This window comes from Apteryx rowi, unplaced genomic scaffold (assembly GCF_003343035.1).
Source record: "Apteryx rowi isolate R43461 unplaced genomic scaffold, aptRow1 scaffold_84, whole genome shotgun sequence".
In the NCBI taxonomy this organism is placed as follows: Eukaryota; Metazoa; Chordata; class Aves; order Apterygiformes; family Apterygidae; genus Apteryx; species Apteryx rowi.
The window spans coordinates 1,262,442-1,283,598 of NW_020451138.1; the positions used below are offsets into that span (position 1 = coordinate 1,262,442).

At 35.4% G+C, this 21,157-nt stretch overlaps 1 protein-coding gene across 3 annotated transcripts in view; it reads left to right on the forward strand.

Moving 5' to 3' along the window:
• Nucleotides 1-21,157, forward strand: part of FAM135A (family with sequence similarity 135 member A) — a 72,524-nt gene that overhangs the window by 30,896 nt on the left and 20,471 nt on the right. Inside the window, exons 1-10 of one of the 3 annotated variants that reach the window (XM_026090005.1) lie at nt 1,138-1,213; nt 2,178-2,255; nt 4,234-4,283; nt 5,997-6,152; nt 11,336-11,409; nt 11,736-11,890; nt 12,133-14,455; nt 16,580-16,740; nt 18,517-18,608; nt 20,773-20,870. In XM_026090005.1, the coding sequence (XP_025945790.1) occupies nt 2,189-2,255; nt 4,234-4,283; nt 5,997-6,152; nt 11,336-11,409; nt 11,736-11,890; nt 12,133-14,455; nt 16,580-16,740; nt 18,517-18,608; nt 20,773-20,870 (3,176 nt within the window). In that variant the 5' untranslated portion in view covers nt 1,138-1,213; nt 2,178-2,188. Of the gene's footprint in view, nt 1-1,137; nt 1,214-2,177; nt 2,256-4,233; nt 4,284-5,996; nt 6,153-10,105; nt 10,184-11,335; nt 11,410-11,735; nt 11,891-12,132; nt 14,456-16,579; nt 16,741-18,516; nt 18,609-20,772; nt 20,871-21,157 lie in introns of those variants that run through there. The other 2 variants (XM_026090004.1, XM_026090006.1) reach the window with 2 other exon arrangements.

Consider the following 21,157-nt stretch of genomic DNA (forward strand, 5'->3'; position numbering starts at 1 on the left):
TTGAAATTTGGTAAGCTTGGATTTGAGAAGAATACTGCATTGGAAACTTACCTGAAAACAAGACCTACAAGAAGAAATTGCTGCTGACTCAATTTGTAGTGTAAACTTTAAACTGACCGATTGATCAATGACTTAATTACCTGAGAACTGGGAAAAGCAATCTGAATACAGAACTGTTTCTGTAAAACTGAGTAGTTAAAATATGTTTTCAGAGCAGCTATTTCTTTAATAAAGTTAAAATTAAACTCTTACAGAACAGATTCATAGAAAGAAATTTAAGTTATAAGTTTTATGGTGGTGAAGACTCCTAGTAACTTGAATGAACCACATTTGATAAAAATAACTGTGAAAATATTTCATGAAATGCATTTCTGTAGAACGCTGGTATATTAGCGAGCCTACTCTCAACTTGTAGAACTGGGAGAGTGGTATAAATAAAAAGGAGAATGCATTGGCATTATAACGGACAAGCTGGACTTTTTTTCCAGCGAACATATTCCCTTTGAGTTATATAAAGGTTTATTTAAATCCAAAAACCAGACAGGTCTTTCAGAATTTACACTGACTGTAGACAGCAGGTATTGATTATGCTATTACATAATTTTAGCAATATCAAAACTAAGCATTAGGAATTTATAAGACAGGAAATGGAGATATAAAAAATAATTTTTAAGTGTGACATGGCAGCCAGTTACTGATTAAAACAAAGAATGTTTCACATATATATTCAAAAATGCAAAGCCATTTTTGGAAGGGGATTTTTGGAGGAAGAGTGCTAAAAATCTATGCTTGAATCGCACATACCACTAATGCAGAAACTGAGGCTTTTTCTTTATAGAAGCAAAAATACTGCTACAGTTATGGTGCAAAGAATATTTTTGTCAGTTATCTTAATCTCGATATGGAGGGGAGGGAATGCCCTGTTACATGAATGACTCAACTTTTAGTCTTCCTTTTAATGACAAAATGCACCTTTTGCCAAATAGTATTTGTTGGTTTTATTGTCATTGTAAGGGTAGGCTTAGACTAAATCTTGATATTTAAATGTTTCAGATAGGACGTTACGTTCTGTAAAACATTCTTAAAAATATATATAATAGAAAGAAGCAAGTAATTGAATTTCATAGCTGGGTACCCTTCAAACCTCAATGAAGTCAACAAAAAGACTTTCATAAGCTTCAGTGGAACTTGAGTCAGACCTTTAGTGATTTCTGTGAGTATTTTAGCTTACCTTAAGGAAATGCAAGTTTGAACAATAGATTGAGAGATGTGAAAATTTGTAATTACATTTGACATACATTGTACATATTTTGCTGACAGTTTGTTTCCTATTTTTCTCAAAATCTTTTCAATTGCTGCTGTAATTACTTTATTTTCTTATTTATAAATCTTTTTTCATTTATTTCAGTTATATTGCATGTATGTTGATTGGCACAATTGATATAACAAAAGGAACTAATAATATAACTATTAATTACGCTATTACTGCGCACCTTTTGCTCATGACAAATAACAATGCTTATCATTATTAACAATACTTTCTTTAAAATCCATCAGCAATGAAAAAAGAAAAAAAAAAAGCCATGTTTCTGTAAAGTATGCAAAGAAACTGAAGCACTCTGGACTTCAGAAAGTACACAATTGTTGTCCTTTGTATTTATCTTTAATTTTTAAAATAAATGAATTATTTCATTTTGGAAATCTTATACATGAAATTTAAATGGATTTGGGGGAAGGGAATCTCAAGTCCTGTTTAAATCTCAGAATCATCACCTTTTCGTGTTTTAAATAAATTCTCTCTTTAATTTTGTTTCTTCTATTTGCTCAGTTTTTTATGATGTACATTTCAACTCATTTTAAACTATTGCATACTTTTAAGAAAACACAGTGATTTTGCAGAAGCATGTGCAAAAGAACTCAGTAACCTTAACTGAGCATTTAAGTATTACTGGTTTCAGGAAATAAACAGGAAAACAAGCGAGCATAATGTACATCATGAATAATACCTAATCTAGAAACTACACTAAAATTATATGCTTTAATGTACTGATCTAAATGCACTAATTGCTAGGCTAGCAATAAGCTTTTTTTTAATACTAACTTTAAGGCAAATAATAAATCACAGATGAAAAAAGGAGGTTAGTAACTAGTCATGTGTGTGCAATCCCTATAACTAGCCAAGGCCAGCATGCAGGTCCTTTATGAACGCCTTCTCAGAAGAAAATATCCACGAACCCAGAGAGACGCCTACCTAGGTATGTTTTCAAAGCAGGTGATATAACCCCTCAGATCTTTATTAATAATATAAAATATTTTTATCTGTAAACAGGAGAAAAAAATCCTCTATATTCAGCCATAGTGAAAGTATGTTGAACTCTGAAGTTTGTGGAGTTGAGCTACTTATGTCTATGCTGAATATAGATAGTGAAATGAGAAAATATTACTGTTTTCTTGGTTTAGTGTTGTTTTATTTTTGTTGTCCTATTTTACTAAACAGAAATGATTGAAGAGTTTAGTCAGTTATCACCATTTAAATAGCCAGCTAAAAAAGGTAGTTTCAGGTCATTCATTGCAGCCTCAACTTTCTAAATAATAAAAGACTAATATTTTTCCCCTGCAAAATCTTTCAGATTGCCTCTGGTATCTCAGAGCTTGCTGCTCCCAAGCACTGCACGAGACCTTCTCAAGGTTTAAGCTGCAGCTGTCCATGTCTAAATGGACAATTCTCCCTTTGGAGAGTGTCACTATTACTCCAGTGTTGGCCAAAAGACGGTGCTGTTGACGCACAAGGCAGTTTTTGATGGGAAAGAATAAAATGGCAGTTCAGACTCATAGTAGGTCACAAGCCTGATCATATATATCTGCATTTTGCTTTTGTTTAAAGAAACAGAGCTGGCAAAACTGCATCACATGTTTGCTGGATGAACATTACTGCTATAGAATGTTAATATTTAATTTTTTTACCTATTGTCATTGTCTGTATTCTGTTGTTTTTATTGAGAACATTGTCGTTTTGGGTTTTCCATAATGATTTTAGACCTCACAGTTTTAATTGTTGTTCAAAACCTATTACCAACTGCAGTGTGACAATGAAGATAAATATTCAGTATTGGGTCTGATAAATAAGCCATTTAATTTTTTCATTAATGCCAATATTTGTGCAGCCACAAACACAACCAAAGTATAGTGTCTTAAACAGTTTTCGTGTATTTTCAGAACAATTATCTTCAAGTACTATTTAGCTAACAGGTTTATGCAATATCTTTCAGAAACATTTCTAATCTTGTTTCTGAGCACTTCATGTGTTTCTGCAAGTTGCATGTTTTTCAGAACTTTATGTGAGTTAATTTGTTTGATATTAAGTATAATAGCACTCAGTATAATAGAGGCAATTATCTGAAAATCAATACATATTCACCAAATCTAGGTGGTATCATTCAAARGTAAATTGAGTAAAAATGCTGTTGCCATTCTATAAACTTATGTTCATTATCCATATCCTTTTTTTTTTATTGTGGGATTGGAGGCATGTTTTGTTCACGTGTATGTTTTCAAGAAATATTGTGGGTTTTTTTTCACTTAACATTGTGTTTCAAAAATGAATTTAAATATAAATATTTGCCACAAACAGTTTTAGGGGTTATAAATTGCTGTTTTGGTACTGGTACGTCAAGTAAAGAAGGAAATCAAATCATAGTCTTAAATTATTATTTAATTGATTGGAGTTGCTTGAGTAGAATTGGAACGGTTAACAAGGAGAAACATTCTTTCCAAAGAAGAAATCCTTTTTTTTTTTTTTTTTAAATAAATAAGTCATTCCAGGTTGTGATCCAGTTTAAGTTGCCATACTATGGAAGATTAAATTATTCTTAATTATCCTTTCAATATCTCAGTATTACATAAAGAACAGTTTTTGACCAAAATATAATTCCTCAGACAATTAAACTGTATTTTTATGCATGTAGGTAGCTTAGCTTACAGATCAGGTAAATAAAACCTGGTTTTAGTTAATTGTGTTCTGTCCTCAACCTCAGCAATTAATAAGAAATAATTTTAACTGGAGTTTAAAATTTACATGATTTCAAGTTGATTGTTGTACTTACCATGGCATCAAATTTTATTTGATGGTCTTTTTTTTTTTATGTGTGTTTAAATTGTTGTGTGAGATAACTATTTTTACTCTGCAACATGGGAAATACATTTTTCATGCGTATGCATCTCTCATCTTTCCAGAGAACATAGATGTAGAAGTTCGTCTTACAGAATTGTGTGAAGAAGTAAAGGTACTGTTTTCTTCATTTATTGCATAAGTGAAATAACTATAAAATTAGAGTATGCTGATTTCATATGTTACTTGGGAATAAACTGCTGGTTTCAGTAATAACTTCCGATGTAGTTTTTTGCCAACGTTTCTTTCAACGGTTCCTCATTCAAAGAGAAATTGCTCAACTCAAACTTAACTATTCACGTGGTATCTTGTCATGTCAGTAGCAGCACTGTATAAAAATCACATTTTGAATTTTCTGCGTTCGTAATTTGAGTTCCTCCTTTTTGATGGTATCGTGTAATAATGTTGTAAAATCGAGGAGTAGGAGCGAGTTGTACATGAGGAGTTTCCCCAAGCGTGTCGCCCCGTGTTGGGGAGGGACTTGTCCTCAGGCTGTCTCCTCACCCTCTTTTCTCTACAGTCGCAAGGAAATTGTCTGCTTTAGTTTCCTTATGTTTTTCTCCCTGACTCTCCCCTTAATGTGCAGCAGTGAGAACTAGCCTCAGCTGCACAGCTAATTGCCTTGTCACGGCAGAGGCTAAAGCAGAAGTTTCAAACGTTTTTTGAAAGAAGATGGTCGCACTTTGTTACCAAGTGGGTTTTCTGCCCACTTTTGTGGAGTAGCAGGCTTACCTTCCATTTCAGGAGCAATAGTATAATTACAAGAAAAGGTAATATTGGCTTAACAAGGGTATCATTTGTATAATTGGAGACAGTGCCAGAAGAGTTGGCTCTCTGTGGGCAACTAATAATCTTACTTCACACGTTACAAGCTTTTTATATTTACATAGCCTCAGTGAATTATTTCAGTACTTATGATCAATTTTTTCCTCCCTTAGCTTGCTAAGATATGTTTAAWTTTTTTCCTTTTTCTCCCTCCCTTCTTTTATGCAGTTCCTCTCAAAAGTGTTTCCCCCTCTTATTTCCAGTCTCTCCTATTAAGTTGATGTCTCAGTATTGTAATCCTTTTTGCTACTTCCTCTTCAGTATTGCTGAAGCTGGGTCTTTACTATCCTTACTTTAAAACCCTTTGTGTCAATGCTTTATATGCCTGCAATTACTTTTTAGCTAGCAAAATGTAATTTTTCAGAATGACAGGGAATATAAGCCTAGCAGTCCACCACTGGCTAGCGTGGAACTATATCCCAGGTTAACAGACCACTGAATTTATCTTTGTGTGATCTGGTTCTAAGAAGTCTACAGTATAACACTGGTTCCTAAGGATGTTTAACGTGTGTGTAGACATAGATAGATAGTGCCATCTGGATGTGTAGGTCCATATAAATGTTATAGTCAGTTGTGACTATTCTGAAATGGAAATGTCTCCTTTTTTTAAATATACCTTTAATATTGCATGGAATTGTGACTAATGCATTTTGTGTTGATTGTCTGTTTTCTAATTCCTGGTTCCTATTCTTTTCAGTCACACTAAAGTTTTGAATGTTAGAAAATATAGTGGTTGCAACTCATACTTATGGTTGCTATAAATTGAATTGTTGTTTTAAGATTGAGTCCTAATTCTAAAAGACAACTGGATAGTATTTAAAGCAACACAAAGTATTCTGTTAGTGTTGTAACCTAAATAATCCAATTCTGATATTTAGACAAAACAGTCTAATTTGGAAGTAATTTTTAATTACAATTCTTACTGAGGTGAGGTTGGTTTTTTTTTTTGATTCTGTCTGTACATTATGGGAGCAGTTGTGTAAATATTTTTTCCAAATTCCAGAAAATGGAAAATCCTGATGAACTGGCAGAACTTATAAATATGAATCTTGCTCAGCTGTGCTCACTTCTAATGGCTCTCTGGGGACAATTTCTGGAGGTCATTACCTTACAAGAGGAAGTCACATCATTGCTAGCACAGGAGCATCACACAGTAAGAGTGAGTATTTACGCTGGCATTATAAAGGGCATGTCACATTGTTATGGAAGTGTGCATCAAGGTGAGATTCCAAATAGAACTTATTCTTGGAATATAATACATAAAATACAAACCAACTAATTCATTGAACTTTTGAATATGAAATGCAGTTCGGAAGGCAAAGTGTAGGCTGTGGCACAATAGGTATTTGTGTAGAATGATATATTTTTATTCAGGAGCCATGCCTAGTGCTTGCCCATTTTACTTCCCTGCTATATGTAGGTTGTCCGCTCAAGTCATGAAATTAAATGTATTTTTCTTCTAAGTTAAGAATTTATAACATTCATAAACTCTGAAGGGGCTCTTAAGCAGGATTTTAAAATCAGAAATGATCTGAGATGTGAGTGCATGCACACACGCACACACACACACACACACACACACACACACACTTGATCTGTTTATGTATATGCATGTATATACAGTTGCTGTGGGCTTTCTGTAGGCAAAATCACAGCAATGCTGATTCTCAGAGTGAACTATTCTCAAGTATTAGCTAAAGCTGTGCCCTCATCTCCTAGTAAGTACTTTTTTCTTCCCCTCTTTTGATATCAAGGATTTGAACAAACCTGATATTCTAAAGTTTTTGGAGAGTAGGATTCATTAAAACAAAAAAGAACAACAACAAAATAAAACCCCAAAACACACCACTTGGATTTCAGCTGGCCTGGCATCTTTACTGTCTGAGATCCTAACCCATGCATTTATCACAACACATTATAGAAAAGGTTGTTTTAAGAGGTCATCTGAAAGCTCTTCTTGTAAAACTGTTTGCAGAGAGCTTGTTAGTGGGTCTAGTTAATCTGAACACATGCCATCAGTGCTTTAAATATTGTATTTGTCATGGTCTAAAGCCTATTAAAGGTTTTAGTTCTCAAAGATTTGATTGGTCTAGCCTGCATTTCTGCCACTTGTGTCAAAAACCTTTCTCTTTAGATTTTGGATGGGATACTTGAACCATGGTCTTATACAAAAACTTGATAAATCACATTGTTAATGAGGGGTTCATGGCTTAATCTGGAGAACAAATGAAATCTTTCAGAAAGAAAGACAGATTTATCTGTTAGATTGGACATGTTAACAGTAAGAACCTGTGATCATTCTACTGTCCGTTTATGATCTTACTTATCATTACATGCTGTTCATATAAATTCAGGAATCCTTCAAGTTAATTCTGGTAGAAACTATAAAAGGAGAATACTATTTCAGTTAACCTGCACTTGCATTCAGTTGTTGTTATGTTAGTGTTTTTACCAATATGTATTTAATAAGCAAGAACAAGCATTAATACTTTTATTTTTGCTGGTCCTGGTGTTAAAGTATAAAATATATTGGGTAATGATGTGCACATAGTTTCTTGAATGTGATTCTTTTTAAGAGTTCTGATTTAATTCAATCTCTCTAGCTCTCAGATACCTTAAAAATTGGATTTCACTGCAGTTATTTTAAGGAATATAAGTCAAAGTAGTTAATTACRCTGAGTGAGTTGAGATATTGTGCATATTAAAAGTATTTCTGTGATACCTTCCAGTTTTCACAAAATAGAAGGTCCTTTCCTCCCTCCCTCTTGAAAAAAGAAGTATCATTTGGTTTCATGCCTGCATTTTTTCTCTTCTAATTGCTTTTATGCCAGCTTAATTTATTATCTGTCACTAAAAAAACAAATTTATTCTTTAATCCAAGATTTAGGAATATTCTTCTCTGGAGGTATGAATCCACACGCACAGTATAATGGTGTGGGGTTGAAGAATCTTACGTTGTCCTCGGTGTGGCTTGCTATTGAAGGATGCTGAATCTCTTAAATTTCTAAATTAATACCTCTGGGCTCAAAGGTGACCCTTGTTATAACTGAAAAAGTTGATCGATCTTTATTTTTGGAAAAGAAGTGTCTACTGGCGATTTTTTTAGTGAGTTCTGCAGTTACTTTATACTACATTATCTACCTAAAGGTAGATACTCTGTTGTATTCTCTACTGGATGCTAAATGTCTCTTAATTTTACCATTTCGTCTTACAATATTTATAGTCTGTGCTTTCTACAGGAAATTCCCCCTGGGAAAGTCTTGTGTTAATCTAAGAGAAACGGACACTTCTGGAACACATTCATCTGACTGCTTGAGGTGTTTATAGTAAAGTAGCTCCCTAGAAGAGCCTGTCATCTAGCAGTTGGTCAAATGACTTTCACCCCCTGTGCGTTGATTATAGATGCTTATAAAACAGCTATTTTTGCTGGAATGTTGTTAGAAAATAAGGTTATAATGAAATAGTGTATTTTAAATACCTTACAATCACTTCAAATACATCTCCTCTATAAAACGCTATACCAGATTTTAATTGCTACATAAAAAAGGTGGGAAATTTTAGACGTACTAGAACATCTGTCATCTATAATATCCCCCTAATAATAAGGTCTTCAACTAAGTTTTATTGAAAAAAACTGTTTGAGGTATGTTATTTTAATATTACAAAAAGTTGGCAYGCTAAATTAGCTCATACGAGATATTGTTCCATAGTGACATCTTCTGGTAGATCTGAGCATGATATTCCACAATCATCCTTTCAGTTCGATAAGTCCTAAAATATAATGAGAATATATACACACTGCTTTTTTTCCCTTCATAATATTGATTTACCTGGGCATTTGGAGCAGTCCTGAAGCTTGCTTGCAGCTAGCGTTGTACCTTTGCTGTTGTAGTGAGAGCTCGCTGGAGCTGGCAATCGGATTTTCGCCAAAAGTACTGGAATCATTTGAACAGTTATGAATAACATTAACAGCAAACAAAAACCCCTTCCTTTTCTTTTCTAGACAGTCAATGGCAGAATTGTAAAGGTCTGTTCTTCATATAATTCCAGTTATTTTACACAGTGAAGCGACTGACTGCAGTTAAATTGAAACCCATCTCACTTTCCTACTGAGAAGCAGTTTTATGCTCTATTCTTGCTTTGGGATCACAGAATCATCTACTAATTGGGAAATATTCCTGTTCTTATTTTATTTCCTGTTACACAATTGATTAGGATCTCTTAATTATTTTTTAAATTATTTAGGAKGACAGCTGGTCACCATAATGATCAATTGCTATAAAAAGCTAGTTTTGAAACAGTAAGTGTCTGTAGAGGGAGTGTTGGCCCTTTCTGGGGGGAAGGTTAAGGGTTAGCTGTGACTAAATTACGTTTTTAGAAGATAGGTGCCTGTTTAATATGCCAGTTGGGAAAACAGGGAGGAGTACTTAGGGATGCTCTGATTCTAGCCCAGCTTGTGTATGCATAAACTGCTAGCATAATATCTGAAGGAAAGCACGTAGGTCTCTCTTCTGTTTGTGTGTGCGTGTTTGGTCACTGCTGAGATTGGAAGTTGTCTTTACAAGGATGTATCCAATCTAATATTTTCTTTTACTTCCTTTTACTTTAAAATATTGTCCAAGGCTCTTCATAGATGATGTTCTCACTGAGGTTAATTTCATATGACACAATAAATTGGATTCTGGGAGGCTGAGATGGAAGGACTTGAAGCTTTTAGTGAAGTGTAGAGAATGCTTTTTTTGTTGGTTTTTTTTTTGTTTGTTTGTTTGTTTTTTAAATACCTTGGAGGTTTTTCTCTCTTTTTTTTTTTTTTTTTTTTTTTTTTTTTTTTTTTTTTTTTTTTTTTTTTTTTTTTTTTAAGGAAAAAGAAAAGGTGGAAGCTACAAACATAAAACTTCACCAACGAGTACTCTCTCTAAAAGTGTTCTCTGGTGATTTGTCAGGAGGAGGAGCTTTCACTCGCTTCTCAGCAATTCTTTATCTTTGAACAAAAGTAAAATTAGTCCATAAAATGTCATGTTTGCCAGTTAACGCACAGGATTTGCCTGGTGCCGTGTGTGTGCTGAGGATGCAGACAGCTACTGTGCGCAGCTCTGCTTTCACTGCCCTGACCGAATGTGGGGGGCTGCTGGGGTCTGATGCCTGCCCGCGGGGTATGGCGCAAACTCGCACTTGCTTCCCCCTGGCAAGGTAGGTAATTTAAGAGGAAGATTCAGATTACATCAAGGAAATAAAGGAATTATAGGGCCAAGAAATGGTTGGTAAATAAATGATTGATTAAGTAGATTAGATACAGATGCGGTTCTCTAGATGGGGTAGAAATTTTGATTTAATTTATATAAACAAATTGATGTTTATGCTCAAGTTAAAGCATAAGCAGTTGTCTACAGCCACTGTACAGCACATTCTTGTGTGTATATCTTGTTACAACAAACAAGGTAAAGCCTATTGCCATAGTGCATTAAATTGCATGTTTTGAGCAGATAGGTGGTTAAAAAAATAAAAGTTCTGAAAAATGCATTCAGATTAAATTAATGTTATATAATATTTGAAAGATAAGAAACCCCGTCTTGCAAAACCTTAGCTTTTGATTTTTCTAGATACTGTATTTCAATATATTTCATTATTATATATTTTTTACTTGTGGTAATTACTGTATAATTCACACTCTCCTATTTCATCATTATGTATTAGATAAGATATGTTCCCCTATGTTGTAAGATACCATTTTAATATTTTAAGTTTATTAACCCTGGACATATAGTTAAGTCTTGAATACAACACTTGTAATTAGCTTACATTTTGTTATTGTCTTTATCAGTTGCAGCTGAAATCTTTACAGTGAAAGATTTTTTTGCATTAGAGTTTACTTGTGGGCTAGAGAATATTCATGGGAAGTTTGAAACACATACTTCTCAGTATTCTGGGACTGGAGAATATCTGAAATGGGTTTCTCCTTCTGAAGATAATTCTCAAGCACATTCAGAAGTGTCCAACAAACTATAAATTCATTTCCTTTCATTGAATTCTGCTTAATGTTTTGCATGTTAGTGTTCCAGATGAGCCTTGTTTGGATGATTCATTTCTTTATATTTGAATTTTCAGCAGACAGTTGAATCTAATGTAGTTCCCCTCAGTCATCCAGGGCATAAGTTAAAATTCTCTTTTCAGTTGATAGTTTTGTCCATGGCATCTACTCCCCCACACACCTGGACTGGGCATTTATAAAAAATAACAGTGTAATTCATGCAAAGTTAATAACATTGTGGTGTGGGAATGCTGGTGAATTTTCAAAAATTGTTGTAATTTAAAATCAGCTCTTACTTTATTTGGCTCTTGCAGGTGCGCAGATTTGCAGAAGCATTCTTTTGTCTTGAGCATCCTAGGCAAGCTGCCCTTGCCTATCAAGAACTACAGTGAGTAGCCTTTTGAAGTGCACAATATGTAGCACTTAGCCGTATTTATTCTGTAGCTCACGCTGTGTAAAAATACTATGTTGTAGAAATACTTATGTAACAAATTCAAGAGAAACTGCTCTAAATATACATTTGAAGTTTTTTAATGAAGATCATATAAGAAGTTAGGGCAGTGGAATTCAAATGTAGTAATAGAATAGCTTTTCTATTAAATAAGTAATTAGTAAAAAACACTCTCCTAAAGTGAGTTAAACTACTACTACTTTCTGCTAATATAAATATTAATACTTGTATTTTGTCATATAGGACTACTTTCTTTCTTTCAGTGCTCAAAGTCATCTACAAATGTGTGCAGCTATCAAAAATACTTCCTTCTGCAGTTCTCTTCCACCCCTCCCTATTGAATGCAGTGAACTAGATGGAGATATGAACTCCTTACCTATAATCTTTGAAGATCGGTATTTAGATTCGATTACTGAAGGTAAACAAACCTCACTGCAGTTTTCTCTTTGGAGAAATGAGCGCAAATGATGAAAAAATTGAGTGTGTTTCTTTACATTTCTTCCTGGCGGAGACAGAGTATATTCATTTTCTAGGAGATGTTTCTCTAGTTTGAGTTTTGAGGATTGTAAAGTTCTATAATTACTGATGTTTTATAGCTTCAGTTATTTGCATAATCTTGTTGTAAACAATACTTTTTTTTCTCACTTTTTTTGATAAAAGATCTGGATGTACCCTGGTTGGTAGTTCAGAATCTTCCAAGGTCAGAGTCCACTAAACTGGATAAATTTGAGGCTGAAGAAGGTTTTGTAGCTGGTTTTACTAGCCCAGAATTGAAAATAAGACCTGCAGGTGCCTCCAACCTTTGGCATTCAGAAAGTGAAAAGCTGCTAACAAAATCTTTGAAAGGGAAAAATGAAGATGCAAATAAATCCAAAGTTAAGGTTACTAAGCTTATGAAAACAATGAAACCTGAAAACACAAAAAAAATTGTGAAACAGAATTCTAAGGACTCTGTAGTCTTAGTAGGCTACAAATGCTTGAAAAGTGCAGCATTGGAAGATGCTTCTAGGAGCTCAGAAAGCAGGCCTTCATGTAATGCTACCGAAGGGCTGGACCCTACGTTAGGTGGATTTCCTTGTGATACAAAGACCTGCACCAGGCAAGTAAGTCAAACAGAACTTGCATGTTTGCCATCTAGAACTGAGCAAAAGACTGCCAAGATTGAAAGTGTTCAACCATGTCAGGGTAGCCCAGTGAATTCTTACTGCGCAAATGTGGCTGGTTTTGGTGGACTTAATATCTCCCAGGCAGGTCCTGGAATTACGGAAGCAGATAGTGCTCTTCAGCCCGAAGGTACGCTTGACAGTTGTCATGGAGGCCAGCCAACTTCATCGGGTGTCAGGACAATTGAGGTCAAACCAAGTAATAAGAATCCCTATGAAGGGGAGAAGGTAACTGTTCACATTGGATCGTGGGCTGAGTTTCCACAGGATGGAGTGCAAGGAGACAATTTGCAGACACCCAATATTCAGGCTTCAGAATCTGAAAATAAACTGAACTCAGGAGAACAAGTATTTGAGAAGGAAGATGTCCATGAAAGAAATTTCCAACATACTAGTGAAGTCTTGACAAGAGTAAGAAGTTATCAGCCTACTCTTTCTACAAAAGAAACTCAAATTTCTGTAAGTGGAGACATGACTAAATTACCAGATGTTAGTGTGACGTATGCCTCTTCTAGGTTTTCAGATTCAGGTGTAGAAAGTGAACCAAGCTCTTTTGCAACTCACCCCAACCCTGATCAGGTTTTTGAAAATGTTCAAGGGCAAAGTGCATACAGTAGTGAGAGGTTATTTCCTCAGCTTTTACTAAAACCGGACTATGCTATAAAAAATGCAATAGAAAGCCATTGTACTGAGAGTACCAGTGCTGTAAGTGAAATACAATCATCCTTGACATCCATAAATTCTCTGCCTTCAGATGATGATGAGCTGTCACCTGATGAAAATTCAAAGATATCTATTGTACCTGAATGCCAGCTAAGTGACAGCAAAACTGTATTGGATCTTGGAGCAATTGACTTACCAAAATGCGATGACAGTAAGAAATCAAATACCAATTTGCAGCAACAGTGTGTTGTATTTTCAGGGCATTCAGATAATGAAACTCTGTCTATACATTCCTCACATTCAGGCACAAAAGATCTTTTACACTTAGTTGTTTCAGATGAAGATACATCTACTGATATGAAAAGTTACGGCCCACAGGCAAACCTTGGCRCAACTTCTAAGGACTCTCAGGACCTTGAAAAACATCATAACACTACAGAAGAAACAGCTAAATTGCATTTGGAAATTACTTATATGGGTGAGCCATCTGTTGTGTCAGGTTGTTCATCCGTAAATGCTGAGTGTGAGATTGARAAAAACAATGAAGGAAAGCATAATGAAACTTTAGAAGTAAAGGAGACAACTGAAGAATTGTTAGTAGTTAGAAGTGAAACTGGTACAGATAATCTTTCTCCAACCAGTAGTACTGATATAGTAAAGCAAGGGCTTGTAGAAAACTATTTTGGCTCTCGAAGCAGCACAGATATTTCAGATATTTGGCCAATGGACAACAGCAATCCTGTTAGCCCTCAAAAGGAAACGTATGAAAAACAAATGATTTGCTCTTCCCAACAAGACGAGGAAGATGAAGAGGATCAAGAAATGATTGAAAATGGGTATTATGAAGAAACGGACTATAGTATTTTAGATGGAGCTTCCAGTGCTGACCCAGACCAGGATCATGGTTTTGCGGAAGAGAGAGTTCTAAGATCTGAAAGGACTGAGAGTGGGCATCTAAGAGACAGGATAATTGTGCCTCCTGTCTGTACTCCTGGTTGCCTGTCTTTTCCTTCTGCTCTGAGAGACTCTCCTTGCAATGTTATCTGGTCATCAAGGACTAAATCTGATGCAATTACGCAGCAGCCAGGCAGCACTTCCTACAGCTCAGCTTCATCTGTTTCCTGGTATGAAAGCTCCCCAAAACCTCAAATGCTAGCGTAAGTGACTGTTTTAAAACAAAGTTTATTTACATTCATTCAAATGATGTTAATGATGTGTAGAAGGGAAAAAGAAGCACGGTAGGCTCCAAAGCGTACCCAGAATTGTGGCTTGTAGATCCTGCACACTCCAGTTGCATCACATTTTAGATGTTCAGATAGAAAGTGTTAGCACAGAATTCCTTTCATCAATTACCCTGCAATTTCATGTGGTTTGACAAACTTCAAGCAAAATAGAAATTTTTTGTTTCTCTAATATGTTCTTTTTTAAAAATAAGCATTCAGCCAAAAAGTGATGTAGTAATAGCTACTGAGCATAAAAATGGTGTTTTATGAAATGGAAATGATTGAAATAGTAAGTATAGGAAAACATGCTTCGATTTTTAAAAATAAAAAAACAAAAAAGCCCTGTAACTTGTTATCCATTCCAACTGGCCAAGTGAAGCTGTGTGAGGTACTGGCCAAGTTGATGACCTTATTTTTTAGTCTTAACTTAGATATCCAAACTTTAGCACCTGAAAGACCATAGTACTCCCAATTACACTGCAGTTTGGATACCATAAAAACTAAATTTAGAGGAACATCAGGGATTCCAGCTTGTACCTCCTCTTATTGCAAACAGAGGCATTTCCCTTGATACCCCCTGCCGCTAACTGAACATGGGAAGCGGCAGTTTAATGTGTTGCAATGGAAGTAACATGTTGCTATCAGAAAGAAGAAAACTTTGCAGAGAGAAATGAGGAGAATACTAAGCAGACGGAAGAGATAGGAAGACGAGAGAGCTTGTGGGAAGCAGTTGAGAACAGGAGCAAGGATCTAGTGATGGTGGAAGAAAACAAGAACAAAAGTGAGAGGACAGAAACACARCTTCTGAAATAATGGAAAATGGGAAGTGGAGGGTGGATAGTGGCATGGAGTAGGAGGGATGGAAAGCAGAGAATATTTAGGGTGTTTTGAAACAATGAAAGAAAGGCGGAACTTGGAGTAAAATCAGGGGCTTGGCCTTGGGGAAAGCAGAATTCCATGGAGTGTGGGATGACTGGAATTCCAGAGGGTAGGAGTTGCTTTAGAGAACTAATTTTGATACGTTTGGTTCATAAAACTTTCCTTGAGTACAGACCAGTAATCTCTGCTGCAGACTGGTAAGACCAACAGACAGTGGAGACCTGTTTAAGCTGACTTTATTGAGGCTAACTGACTGGCTTTTGCCAGTTAGTGAGGAATGAAATAAAGAAAAAGCTGGGAAAACAGAGAAGGAAGAGTAGAATGGGAGGAAGACAAGACTGGGGAGGCTGAAGAGGACAGGTTACAGGGTGACGCTGTTGGGGATCATGCAGAACAGATGAAATGAGGGAAGGGACATAAGGACACATAAAACTTTTGGCATGAAACAAAACTCTGTGAAATGTTGCAAAGAAACTCTGAACTATGATTAATTATATAGGAAGGTCCTACACAAAGAAACTATGGGGAGGGGAAGGAAAGGAGGAATGCAAGGAACTCCCAGCATGTGGAGAGCTCAGCTATTTGAAACTGTATAGTGTAAGCCCTCACATGATATGTAAAAGATCAGGGGTCTGGATCTGGTTTCTTTTGAAGTTAATATCAGTTGTTCAGTCTATCAGAAGGACTTTCTGGAGAGCAATTACAGCATTGTCTCCAGCTCCCTGCTGACCTAGAAAATAAGTTTCAAGTTTGGCAGGAGTTATCAGAAGTCAATGGAAATCTTTGCCTTGATTTCAGATCACATTATAATTCATGTAATTTTGTTAGCGTTGCATTTAAGCAAAGCTGTTACTACTCAAGACCAGAACTAAATCAAAATCTTCAGTGGCTTCAGAAATACTTCACAGCTGGCAGAGATGTTCAAAGGAGAAGAGAGTGGAGCTTGGGGTATGGATTTGGTTATAGGACAAAAGGTTCTTCAGGAAGCTGAAATGAAAAAATATTTTGAGGAACTGACTTATTTTGTGAAAATAGTAATTTGACAAATATTTTTTTCTTCATACCAAATAAAGAGAATGCAAAAGTAAAAAGACAGTAGAAAACTCTACCCTAGGAGACCCTACATTTGTCTGCCAATAGTATAGTAAATGTTTTATCATAAATATTGTTCTGTTCCAGTTTCCTCCAGGCTAAAGAAGAATTGAAGCAGCTTAAACTTCCTGGATTTATGTATAGTGATGTTTTCAAACTGGCTTCTTCAATACCTTATTTTAGTATGGAAGAGGATGACTGTTCAGAAGATGGAATACATCTTATAGTCTGCGTCCATGGCCTAGATGGTATGCAGGGAAAGCTGATACTGAATGAGATATCAGTTCAGATTACCAGTCAAATTTAGCTTATGTCATTTGAACTCTGAACTAAACCTTGCTGAAATAGGTTCACTAGAAGGAAATGGGAACTTGGCTTTGTAAGGCTGCCTTTAACAATTTATTTCATGAAATCATTTAAATTTAATTAAGAATTTATTTAACATTTCTCTTCAAAACTTCCATGCACATAAACTCAGTTTATGTCATAGTTCAAATTAGATACATCTTCCAGTTTTTATGACATACAGATATTTGCCCGTACCCTGGTAATAGACCAGAGTTAATAACAATACAGTTTCACTTAGAATTTGTAGTGTTACATTGTCAAGGAAAATACAGTGTGTGTATCTTATTATGAGGAAAATTCTACATGTTAAATGAGACATTACTGCAGTCAAGTATTAGGTTTTAAAACATTAGATCACTGTGTCATAGAATCATGGACTGGTTGAGGTTGGTGGGGACTCTGGCGATCATCTAGTCCAACCCCCCTGCTCAAAGCAGGGGCAACTAGAGCAGGCTGCCCAGGACCATATCCAGTCGAGTTTTAAATATCTCCAAGGATGCAGAAACTGCTGTAGTAGAAGGGAGAAAATCCCCTGCTAAATGAAACAAGATGGGAAAATTTGAACAGCTTGAATATATTCACCTGCTTTTAGTTTAAAGCACATGTGCATGCTAAGAAGTGATATCCCCTCTGGTTAGGTTTTTTCATAGCTTTCTACCATCAACCTTTTCGTTTCTTTTTGTGAAGCTTCTTAAATGAACAACATAAGGTAACTCAACAGAGCAATACATAGAATATTGGAGTGGACCAACTTTGCAGGACTTTCTTGTTCATCTTTCGAATTCCTAATTTAAAAACAAATTCAAAAATACAGCTTTTCTCTCTGCCTCTGGGCAGAAAGCACCCATTGTTAAGCACTTTTAACATTGAACTCAGAAACGTTCCTTCTTACTAGTATAAACGTTCAGGTGCTATTGTGTGCCAAGAGTTGATACAAAAGTTAACGTAACCATAAAAGCTCTTGTTTAAAAACATGTCTTTGAAGCCTTCAAACTGTCCATGTAGTCAGAATTTTTTTTACGAAATGGAGAATCTTCTTCTCTAATTAAGGCAGTAAGGGTACCCATTCTTGGTGATCTTACAATGGTTTAGATGGTGAATGTGGAATGATGGAGGAAAAGGGCCTTATTTTTTCTTGACAAACTCCAAAGGTATTCATGATCATTGATGTAGGGGGATCTTCAGGAAGCTAGTTAAACTGGCTTTAGTTGTCTTGTATACCACTCTTAGTGTATCTTTTTCTGCTGACAGTCCACTTTGACTTTCACTCTATGAAAAGCTTTCTGATGTGCTCTTATTCCTTTCCTCTTCACTAAATTCTTTAAATTAGCTCAGAGTACTTTAATTAACTTTGATAAAAGTTAATTAGGTTTTTAAGTATTTAATATTCAGTGCTATGTATCTATTGGGTGCTAAGACAAAATCATCAAACATGACTTCCTAAACCTTACTGTTTTAAATGGTGGCTGAGCTGAATGTCATTTTTACAGACTTTTTCTGCATTGTATTTGACATGGCAGTTTATCTTCCCAAGTCTCATTGAATTTTAATTAGGGGTGAGAATATCATTAGCTGTGTTTAAATATAAAGCTGTGCTGTTGAGTTATTTCAGTATTCTGTTTACTTTTTATTGCAAGTTAATTTTGCAGTATGTAACTCTTGTTTTCCCTTTTAAGGTAACAGCGCAGATCTCAGATTAGTGAAGACTTACATTGAGCTAGGGCTGCCTGGAGGGAGAATAGATTTTCTTATGTCCGAGAGGAATCAGGTATTTGCCAGCATCAACAGAATTTTTGTAGAGCAATAAACAGTGTACGTTTTCAGACATGTTTAATGGCACTGTTGCCTTGTAGTTTACCACTTTCTGTATGTTTTTATTGCATTTAGCAGAAAATGATGGTTTTGATGTATTTTATGTAAATAAGTCCCCTCTCAGAATCTGTGATTTGATTTGTAGTTTGTATTAAAGTAATTACAACACCTAATACGATACTGAAAGTAGATATATAATGAATAACATTTGTTGCTGCTATTTTGTTGTGTACTCTGAAGTCCTCTAAGTTCTCAGCATAACTAGTTGGAATTACGGATAAAATTCCCTTGATTTTAATATTTTTTCCCTCCCTATCAGGCTGCTAATGGTAGAAATTGGTGTGGGAAGAAGGGAGATGTGTATTTCACAGGATCTGAGAAATACAAAATATCAGTCTCTTGCTCTTTTCTTTTGTCACTGTACTGTAAAATCCACATGATGACACTGAATCAATATCAAATTATCTCTGTCTTAAACTTTTGTGAACTTTCTTATTTTCAGACGAGGTAAATTTGAAAAAGCATAGAAGACTCTTTTTTTATATATATTTCTTTTTTTTTTCTGGGTTACATATTGTATTAGATATATTTCAGGGAAGCATTAGAACAGAGAACGTCTTTAATGGGTCCACCGAAAGGTTCATTTGGCACAGTGGCATATTCCTGGTGATAGCTGCTGGGATGCCTTGAGATCAGGCTGGGCAGGCACTGAGCCATGCTTGCTCGTGTGTAGTCTCCTCATAGTTTTTGGCAGTCAGCAATTCTGAAACTTCCCGAGTTGGGAATCCCATTGAGACCACTGAGTCTAATAGCTACTCATGAACTTTTCTCCTTGACGCTGGCTGATATATATATATATTTTTTTTTTTTTTTGAATGCATTTTTTCTTCTGTTTTCACAGTTGAGACGAATTCCACAGTTCATATTCATTAATAATTCTGTTGCAAACAAGGAAGTTTAAACTGATCTCCCTACAGCTTGTTTTGGAAAAAAAGTCAGTAATCTTCCCCCATTTTCCTTTTCAATTCTATTAAGCATTTTATAAACAAGTATAATTTCTTACTGCCCAGGAGGGAATTGAAGAGACCTAGTCCATTCAGTCTCTTCTCATGTGGAAGAGGTATGGAACAGTTTTTTGACCATCCATGATATCCTTTTCTGCCCATTTCCAAACTTCCTCTCTTTTAAGATGGGATGATCAGAACTTGATCAGACATTTAAGATGCTTATGCATGGACTTACTAAATACTATATTGGTATTTTCTGTTCTTTCCTTGATTTCCTAATGTACCTGATAATAAAACACGCACACATATATAGAGAGAGATTATTATGTGCATATATGCTTAGGGCTGTTTTTCCCATGTAACGTGTTGCGTTTCTAAGCCTTGCCATTTTATCCCCCAGTTGTGCAGTACTATAAGATGCTTCTGAAATTCTGGTCAGTTCTAGACTTGACTATCCTGGATGATTTGGTGCTGTTGACAAACTGTGACATCTTATTATTCTCCTTCTTCCCTTTTCCAGATCATTTATGAATATGTTGAACACTACAGATTTTCACACAGATCCTTTGGGTTTTGTGTTGAAAAGTTTTCAGCGTTCTTTGCCTACCCCTTTTTAATTTTTTACTGTTAAACATTGTAGAGAAGCAGCTATGAAATGGCAGTACTGTTTTAGAGAGGGGATTGTTTTGAATTAAACAGTGCTAATGTAGACTCTCTTTCTACTGTTACAGCAATTGTCTCATACTTCTGTTTCATGGACAGTGTGATTTAGTTTTGTATATGCAGTTTGGTCTTCTGTTTCTCTACAGATAAGATTATGTGTATGGGGAGGCTTAGAAGTAAGGCTGGCAGTTTGCTATGTTGAGATTTGTTTTGGTGTATTAGAACAAAGTAGTCTTACCATAAAATGTACATCACTTTATTCTATGTTACAAGAAAAAAACTGAAAAAATGAGAATAACCAGCTGCAGTGTTTCTGTTTGAAGTTAATGTGGATGCTTTTATTTGTGTGCTGTTGATCAAAACACTGGGAAATAAGAATTCAGTCTGAATGCAGAATGTATATTGCTGCATTAGAAAATACAGTTATTATTTATTTCTTTTATTTTACAGAATGATACCTTTGCTGATTTTGATTCCATGACAGATCGCCTTTTAGATGAAATTATACAGTATATTCAAATTTATAATCTAACCCTTTCAAAAATCAGGTAATATCTGTTCTATACTATTTATAGAAATAAAATTAAAACTAGAGCCCTGCGTTGTTCTGAACTGTGACGCTTAGCAGCAGATGACAAGAGATCTGGGAAAGAGAAATTCATGGAGGGGGAGGAGCAGGGGAAAGGAAGAAAAAGGAGAGAGAAGAATACCCAGCAGAAAGAAAACTGAATAGTATCATAGTCACAACTAGTCCTGCTAGTGTTTTTTGGACAGAGTGACTTAAGCATTACATTTTGGGAACTACTGTCCTGTGCCTCCTCAGAGATTCTGCTTG